This window comes from Thalassophryne amazonica, chromosome 20 (genome assembly GCF_902500255.1).
Source record: "Thalassophryne amazonica chromosome 20, fThaAma1.1, whole genome shotgun sequence".
Taxonomy (NCBI): Eukaryota; Metazoa; Chordata; class Actinopteri; order Batrachoidiformes; family Batrachoididae; genus Thalassophryne; species Thalassophryne amazonica.
In genome coordinates, this window is record NC_047122.1 from 61,311,839 (window position 1) to 61,321,314 (window position 9,476).

The 9,476-nt window shown below is 38.2% G+C and overlaps 1 protein-coding gene across 2 annotated transcripts in view; it reads right to left on the bottom strand.

The window, feature by feature from the left end:
- Positions 1-2,776: 2,776 nt before the first annotated feature.
- srd5a1 (steroid-5-alpha-reductase, alpha polypeptide 1 (3-oxo-5 alpha-steroid delta 4-dehydrogenase alpha 1)) overlaps positions 2,777-9,476 on the bottom strand; it is an 8,246-nt gene continuing 1,546 nt past the window's right edge. For both annotated transcript variants that reach the window (XM_034160811.1, XM_034160812.1), the window contains exons 2-5: positions 9,237-9,403; positions 5,738-5,839; positions 4,117-4,267; positions 2,777-3,964 (exon numbers count right to left, since the gene is read on the bottom strand). In XM_034160811.1, the coding sequence (XP_034016702.1) occupies positions 3,898-3,964; positions 4,117-4,267; positions 5,738-5,839; positions 9,237-9,403 (487 nt within the window). In that variant the 3' untranslated portion in view covers positions 2,777-3,897. The remainder of the gene's footprint in view (positions 3,965-4,116; positions 4,268-5,737; positions 5,840-9,236; positions 9,404-9,476) is intronic.

Here is a 9,476-nt window from a genome sequence, read left to right on the forward strand (position 1 = left end):
TCAGAGAATGTTCATTTAGTTGTTTAATTTTGTAGAAAAAAAGCAGATCACAGACATGACACAAAACTAAAGTCATTTCAAATGGCAACTTTCTGGCTTTAAGAAACACTATAAGAAATCAGGAAAAATAATTGTGGCAGTCAGTAACGGTTACTTTTTTAGACCAAGCAGAAGGAAAAAAATATGGACTCACTCAATTCTGAGGAATAAATTATGGAATCACCCTGTAAATTTTCATCCCCAAAACTAACACCTGCATCAAATCAGATCTGCTCGTTAGTCTGCATCTAAAAAGGAGTGATCACACCTTGGAGAGCTGTTGCACCAAGTAGACTGACATGAATCATGGCTCCAACATGAGAGATGTCAATTAAAACAAAGGAGAGGATTATCAAACTCTTAAAAGAGGGTAAATCATCACACAATGTTGCAAAAGATGTTGGATGTTCACAGTCAGCTGTGTCTACGTACTTACTTATTTTTAAGATAAATTTGTGATTACCTCCTGCTGTCAAAAATAAAGCCACCCAGAAGAGGGGAAAAGTTCCACTCCCTTGAATAGCTGCTTGAAAGTGGGTCTGAAAACAAGCAGATTTTTGCACAAGTCCATATTAAAATCCCCAACATGTTTACAGCCTGGTAGAAAGAAAAACAAACAAAAAAAATTTATTTGGTCTTCATAACCAGTTTCTGTTGCCATCACAATTGTATAGGTGGTGATTTTTTAAAAAATAACTCATCAGTTTAAGATGTTTTAATCTGCAGCAATTATTGTCTGATTTACATATTGGAATGATAATAAAGTTAAAGAGATGGTTTGATATTAATAAATTATCACTAAAACTAAAATAATGTTATTTGGGAATTACAATAAAGACAAAAATTCAGTTAAATATACAAGGGGTAATCAGAGCATGTCAAAGAAAATAAGTTCTTAGGTATTATTATTGATGAAAGAATTAACTGGAAAGCTGATATGCAACATATTCAAAAGAAAGTGTCAAAAAGTATTACAGTACTAAATAAGGTAAGGCATGTTCTTGATTGCAAACCACTTTGTACTCTGTACTGTTCATTGGTTGCTCCCTACTTGGCTTACTGTGCTGAAGTTTGGGGCAACAATTAAAAAACTACAATGCAATCATTATTCATTCTTCAAAAAAGAGCATTAACAACAATTCATAATGTAGGTTATCGCGATAACACCAATTTAGTGTTTATTAAATCTAAAAATACTAAAACTTCACTTCTGGTTATGACTTTACTGTAATATATGCAAAAAATACAACATGTCACGTTCTCTCCTTTTAGGTGCCAATCATCAAACTCACAGATCAGGAGATTGAGGCGAAGGTGGACATCAGTTTTAATGTGGAGACTGGAGTCAAAGCAGCAAGCTTTAGTAAAGACTATGTTAAGGTGAGATCCACCTGCTGCCATGAAGGCATCAAATCAAAGACACTTTACAAGTAACTTCAAATGAATTCATGGTTTCTTTAAAACCAAGCCCTCTGGCGTTCAGAAGGAATGAAATAGAACCAGTTCAGACCAGTTGACATGCATACTCAAACAAATAGCTAAAACTCACACAAAAAAAAAACATTTAAGCATAGCAAATACTTGATATAGTAAAAATAAAACATAAATAAGCACACAGATATATCTAACACTCCTGTTTGTTTTAATAGTTCCTTGGTGCAGTACTACCTTCAGACACTGAGCAGATTTAAATCACATGTGATTATGTATTATTTTCACAAAGTGCTTTCGCCTGCCACAGCTGTTTATTCCGTCCGCCAAGAACGCAATAAAATCATCAGCATTTATTTATTCGTCTGTTAAGGCCCGGTCCCACTGGGGAGAGGATTAATCACGCATGAATTGAGTACACAAATTATGGGCGTTCGTTGTCATCCGCAACAGAATTGGCCAAAAATGACAAATGTCTCAGTATGAATTACGGACATATTAATAATGTATAGCGACTATATGACGGACAATCACAGATGTATAACGCATGTATTGAGACGGCATCACGCAAGTGTGGCGGCAACAGCGGGTGTAATGCGCGTGCGCGGCATGTGCATTGCGGTCATAACAGCAGCACACTCTGGCCTGTTGGCATCACCATTCACACCAACACCACAGCCTCTGGAGCAACTGCTGGACTTGATAGAGTTGGTTGGTATGTTGTTGGATAGCAGCAACTATCACACTACATCTTTGGGGATCCATAACTACATCTGTACGTCTCCACAGCTGGACTGGCACTGACTGGCGGGTATGTCAATTTCTGTTTGTATGCATTCGCAAATTGTCCGCAAATCAGATGCAAAAGCAGACATACAATACAAACGCTTTATTCGTGGCCACTCTGTATGCATTCGCCACAACTTATTTTACTTTGTGATGTGGACGTGATAGGCACCCTATATAGTCGTTTTACACACTGTCCCAGTCCGCTACCAAGCCACAATTCCTCGTCAGTTGCGGATATACAGCGCATATGTAAGGTGGATGTCATCCGCAACCAAAATTTTGTGCAGCTCAAAAATCCTGGCAACGGAAAAACGTGTCTCTGCGGACACTTGAGGACGTGTGCGGAGGTCGGCCGACTCATACAAGCATGTTTCACGGATATTGCGGCTGTTTAGCGAATATGAGCCAATTTTGTGCGCAATTCATACGCAAATCACCAGTGGTACTGGGCCCTTAGCAGGATTACGTCAAAACTACTGCACAAATTTGCACCACAGGGGAAAGACTCCACTGAATTTGAGAGGCGATCCGGATCGGCGGACATCAGAAATCTTGGATTGCTCTTGTTTCATTTGTTCTCAAACTATTTAACTTATTTTAAAAACTTGTCAATATTATACTTGTTTTTATGTTTGTGTTCATAGGTGTAGTGAACTATTCAATCATTTCTTGTGCCTATTGTTCAATTTTGGTTCTGTGTTAGTCACTTTTCCTGTTTTTCCTTTTAATTTTTTTTTCTTCTGGGTTTAGTTTGGCTTATTGCCGAAGCTGCTGTCACTAATTGATATGTGGCAGCAACTTTTTCCTCTGTTTTCTTTTTGCACTGCCATCTCCCTTTTGGAGACTTTTTCTTGTGTGTGTGTGTGTGTGTGGGGGGGGGGGGGGGGTCCTTTTGCCCTGGCACTCTATAAATGTGTGCGGCTCATTTAAATCCCAGCCCTCTACCAAGGCACATCTATTTGCTTAATTAGCTGGAATACTCATGGTATGGGCAATCCTACCAAAAAAGTAAAAGTTTTTTATATCCATCTGAAACATCTGGTCTGTCACGCCAATTTCAATTCTAAAGACAGAGGTGTTGCTATTTTGGTATATGTTCTATTTGTTAATTCTGTTTATATTTTCCTGTTCTATTTGTACATTTCATCTCGTATTTGCCAACGCCGTGACATCTTTCTTGTGATACTTACACCAGAAAAGTGTTTGAAAATTTGAAGCCTTTCCATGATCCCCCATGGCTGCCGTAATGCATGGCAGCCACGACACTGTTGAAGAAGTGATCTTGATCTGAATACAATAAGCTGTTTATCAGATAGATTAACAGTCACCATGCAGAGTTTGAAAAGGGTCATTAGTTTACTGCTGCGCATATCGTTACAAAACCAGGTGTATTATTGAAGACGTGCTTCACTCAGGGTGTCATTTCCTCTCGGGCACCACTGCCCGGCCCCTTCGCACTCCTATAAATACAACACTTCCAGTACATCAACTTTACAGTTGTTTAAAATTGTAAACTTGCCTCATAAAATGGCCATATGTAAACATACAACAAGTCTATCTGACATGACACATACTAAAATAGCTTTCTGTAACCTCAGAGAACAAACCCAGTACCTCTCCAGGTTATTTAAAATTAAATTAGAGTACAAATGGTATCAGCGCTTTCCTATTTTTGGGATAGTCTTCAAACTTTTCAAGGTACCATCTGGAGAGAGGGAGAGAGAGAGAGAGAGAGAGAGAGAGAGGAAAAACACTTTTTTCTTTTTCTGTCAAGGGAAGATCTTTCAAACTATACGATACATTCTGTATAAAAGTGTACTGGTATACTGTGTGTGTATGTGTCATTGTTGTTCATACTTGTGGTGTGCCAGAGCCCTGCTGCCGAGGACCACTGTGGTAAAGACGGCGAAGGCAGAACTCTGCAAGGAGTGGCCGGCCAGAGCGAAGCCAACCCACTCTGTGATTTCTCCTAAGAAGTTGGCTCCGGACACATACTCAAACATGCCACCTGTAGGCAGAAGACAAAAAAAAAACCTCAAATAAATAAAATTAGGACCGGGTCACTAAACCACTGATTATGCTGAAGATATTTTTGTTTTACATGGTAGGAATAATTTGTAAATGATTTTCAACATGCAACATAAAACCCATTGTGAATATCTAAAAATGGTTTAACCCAACTGCATCTCCTGATGCACCTTTGAGTCCTACAGAACTTCATTCAGCATTACAGTTGGAAGGCCACGGTCCATCCAACCAAACTTATTTGTCAGGACTCACGGAAAACATGAATTCACACATACTAAAATGGCAAATATTGAGTACGTGTGTGTGGGTGGGTTGGGGGTGTAGGCTGACGCACAGAGATGAAAGAAGGCTGAACCAGTCAGTCATCAGTAGCTTTGGCAGCCATCTCGTAGAAGGAACTGAATAAAATTACATGATTTAAACAAAGTGTAACTGTACCCAACAAGTGGTACCACTCACTCTCCAACGCCAAAAGATGTTCTAGCAACAGATGCCAGAAGCCTTGGGTTTTAGCCTCTTGATTCAAATGTCACAAGTGTATGTCATTAATCCTGGCCAACAGGTGAATGCCTCAAATCAACATAAACATCATTTCATAATGTGTATAGTTGTAACTGGATGACATGTCTTTGGGGCCATGGTGGGGTTCGAACACCAGATCGCTGGTACTTGAGACCAAGACTCTACCAGGCCAGCCAAAAGGGAATTCCCCACTGGCTGAACTAGTAGGAAGAACAGCTGTTTAATCTGCACTTCACCTTGTTACATAGTTATAAATACTTAATTTCAATGCACAAGAACAAGAGTTTGTGAAATCACTTATGTAATACAGTTATTTGAAGATGACGACTCCTGGCTTCAATTTGCAATAAACCAATTTTTACCCACAAGCACAATTCCTTACACAAGATGGAAAATGAAACCATCACAGAAACAAGCTCAATAGTTGCTCCTCCCACCTCCCCCCGCCAAAATCCCTGGTTTGTCCTCCGTGAAAACATTTGCATTTGTGTTTTTTTTATTTTTCATCTTTTTGAATAAGTGTAAAGCAAAACCCGGCACATTTTTGTACGCTGGCTTTTTGTTTTTCTGTAAATGCTGTAGTAGTGTACAAGTGTGGCTATCTCAAAGATCTTGACGGACTGCAGAAAGACATGCAAGCCAAGACCCTGGATGAGGTAAAGGCAAGTGCAGACTGAACAAAGCGAAAAGGACAAAAATTCACTGTGAATGGTTATTTTTAGTCTTAAATGTTTCTGCATAGAATCAGAATTTCAAGTATTTTCTGTTGATGCTCCTGCATGTGTCAACAAGTTTACCTTTTCTATAATGTTGGACAAATTTCTATGAAGTAACCAGGATTCAATATTTGAAATGAGGTGATGCATGTTGACTGTGGTGGAGAACAAAATGCAATTCGTCTCTGTATTTTCATAAATATAGGTATTACCTCTGGGAATCTTGTAACCAGTCTCTCCAGGCTTTCTCAAGGTTCTCAGGACGTGGTCAGAATGCATATTTACCAACCAACCCACCAACCATAGCACAGATCCTGCAGACCAACCAAAATTTGATTTAGGATTACATTTTTACTGATCAAAAGTAGGCATGATATTTTTTTTTTGTTTGTTTTTTTAACCCTCCTTTGTTCTTAAACAGTAAGCATGTATGTAGTGTTAATATCTTTGTTCAGTGATGTGCCTTTTATATTTACCAGGCGTGGAAAATCTGAGCTTCAGTGAGTAAAAGTAAACATCAGTAAATTAAAAGTCCAACCACATATTGTATTTGTTACATTCACCCACTAAACCAGCTGATTGTAATTAGTTCAACTCTTCACATAGGTAGATGAGCTAATCAGTGAAATCACCTGTTTTAGGTGCACAGGTAGAAGCAATACATGGTCTGAAGCTGGGTTGACAAACAAAGGCTCTAGTATAGACCTCCAGTTTGCTATAGTTAAAACTCCTTAAAAAATGTCAAAAGTTATTGAGTATTATACATTAAAATTGGACAAATAAATAAATAAATAAATAAATAAATAAATAAATATATATATATATATATATATATATATATATCTCCATGGATTCATTATCAGACAGTTTACGGTAACATTTTGTGTTGAATAATTTTATTTATTCATTTTTTTTACTTTAATATACACTGTTACCCCTGAGTGATTTACACCATATTTTCCAGAGTATAAGTTGCACCTTTTTTTGTCCTATTAGCTCTTTAATTTCAAATTTTTGTTTATTTTTGCACAAGTTTATTTAGGGAATAACCTGTTGTGTCTGATGATTTGTGGACGTTAATGCTGGATTTTACAGTTGCAAATTGAGTTAACGCGTTGCCTATAAAGTGGCTATTTGCGACCGTAATGCAGCATTAACATCCGCAAATCATCAGACATAAGGGTGTTATTCCCATTCTAATTCAATTCCAACAGTTGCAGGGATCCATATCCACCACTGAAGGCTACATCTTAATCTGCAATTTCAATTTATTTTCATTTATATAGTGCCAAATCACAACCGAGTTGCCTCAAGGTGCTTCACACAAGTCAGGTCTAATCTTACCAACCCCCAGAGCAGCAGTGGTAAGGAAAAACTCCCTCTGAGGAAGAAACCTCAAGCAGACCAGACTCAAAGGGGTGACCCTCTGCTTGAGCTATGCTACAGACATAAATTACAGAACAATTCACAAAGCGAATATACAGGAAATGCTGTTGGTGCACAGGACAGGAGGGTTTTCAGCACAAATACCACACCCATCTATGGATGGAGCTGCACCTTAAACACAGAGAGAGAGAAGAAAAAAAAAAAACACAGAATCAGGCATCAGAAAGACAAGAAATACTGTATAATTTGTCAACATTAAACAACAAGAAAAACAGAGAAATACTAAGGTGATCACCAGCCACTATCCCTAAGCTTCACTAAAAGACCCAGAATTTAGGTAAAGTTGAGGCCGCAGCCCGCTCCGTTTCCTAATAAAATTATTTAAAAGAGTAAAATACAACCCCTGGCAAAAATTATGGAATCACCGGCCTCAGAGGATGTTCATTCAGTTGTTTAATTTTGTAGAAAAAAAGCAGATCACAGACATGACACAAACCTAAAGTCATTTCAAATGGCAACTTTCTGGCTTTAAGAAACACTATAAGAAATCAAGAAAAAAAAATTGTGGCAGTCAGTAACGGTTACTTTTTTAGACCAAGCAGAGGAAAAAAATATGGAGTCACTCAATTCTGAGGAAAAAATTATGGAATCACCCTGTAAATTTTCATCCCCCAAATTAACACCTGCATCAAATCAGATCTGCTCACTGACAGTGACCCTATGCCATGACATAGACCCTATGTGTCTTTTTGCAAGGAATGTTTTTGCAGTTTTTGCTCTATGGCAAGATGCATTATCATCTTGAAAAATGATTTCATCATCCCCAAACATCCTTTCAATTGTCCAAAATATCAACATAAACTTGTGCATTTATTGATGATGTAATGACAGCCATCTCCCCAGTGCCTTTACCTGACATGCAGCCCCATATCATCAATGACTGTGGAAATTTACATGTTCTCTTCAGGCAGTCATCTTTATAAATCTCATTGGAAAGGCACCAAACAAAAGTTCCAGCATCATCACCTTGCCCAATGCAGATTCGAGATTCATCACTGAATATGACTTTCATCCAGTCATCCACAGTTGCTTTTCCTTAGCCCATTGTAACCTTGTTTTTTTCTGTTTAGGTGTTAATGATGGCTTACGTTTAGCTTTTCTGTATGTAAATCCCATTTCCTTTAGGCGGTTTCTTACAGTTCGGTCACAGACGTTGACTCCAGTTTCCTCCCATTCGTTCATTTGTTTTGTTGTACATTTTTCTATTTTTGAGACATATTGCTTTAAGTTTTCTGTCTTGACGCTTTGATGTCTTCCTTGGTCTATCAGTATGTTTGCCTTTAACAACCTTCCCATGTTGTTTGTATTTGGTCCAGAGTTTAGACACAGCTGACTGTGAACAACCAACATCTTTTGCAACATTGCGTGATGATTTACTCTCTTTTAAGAGTTTGATAATCCTCTCCTTTGTTTCAATTGACATCTCTCGTGTTGGAGCCATGATTCATGTCAGTCCACTTGGTGCAACAGCTCTCCAAGGTGTGTTCACTCCTTTTTAGATGCAGACTAACGAGCAGATCTGATATGATGCAGGTGTTAGTTTTGGGGATGAAAATTTACAGGGTGATTCCATATTTTTTTCCTCTGCTTGGTCTAAAAAAGTAACCGTTACTGACTGCCACAATCTTTTTTTCTTGATTTCTTAGCCAGAAAGCCAGAAAGTTGCCATTTGAAATGACTTTAGTTTTGTGTCATGTCTGTGATCTGCTTTTTTTCTACAAAATTAAACAACTGAATGAACATCCTCCGAGGTCGGTGATTCCATAATTTTTGCCAGGGGTTGTAGATCGGTAAAAATGTTACACCAACAAAGGTGGTCAGCTCATCAAAGCTTACCGTGGCAACAGCGTCTTCATGTCAAACTGGAAATTCTGTAAGCAGAATCCACATCACTACTTTTGTATGGGAGCTTAAATGAATCCATTTTGGTGTCATTGCTCCACCAGTTTTATTTTTTCTTCTTCATGTTTAATGGCGGTTGGCAACCTCTCACGCTCAGCGCCATTATTGACAACTGCGTAGCAACGTGCAAGGATAGGGCACTGAGTAACACATTAAATGTTTTAAGGTAAATGTTAAATGTAAATAAATGTTAAATGCTTTTAATATTTTGCCACTGTTTACGTGATATTTTATGGTCTGAAATCTCACACGATTAACCAATCAGATTAATCTGCCTAAAATGTGTTCTCCACAACATTTTTTAGATATGTGCAGCAGTTGTTCAGTTAGAATTGGTTCTACTGGGGGTCACAGAACACCTACCTATGATGAAGAACGGGTGTGTAACCCAGGACTCTGGATACTCAGCGTAATGGCTCAGGTACCTGACCTGCATGTAGCCATTAAACATGCAGAAAACACAGGCCAAGGCAAATGGAATGAATGGTGTCGGTTTACCTCCTCTGATTAAAAATGGATAAAGGAGAGATCTGTAACAGAACAAAAATGTTAACAGCACCATAAAAAAAAAAAAAAAAAAACTTACTTGGGATTGACTAACTA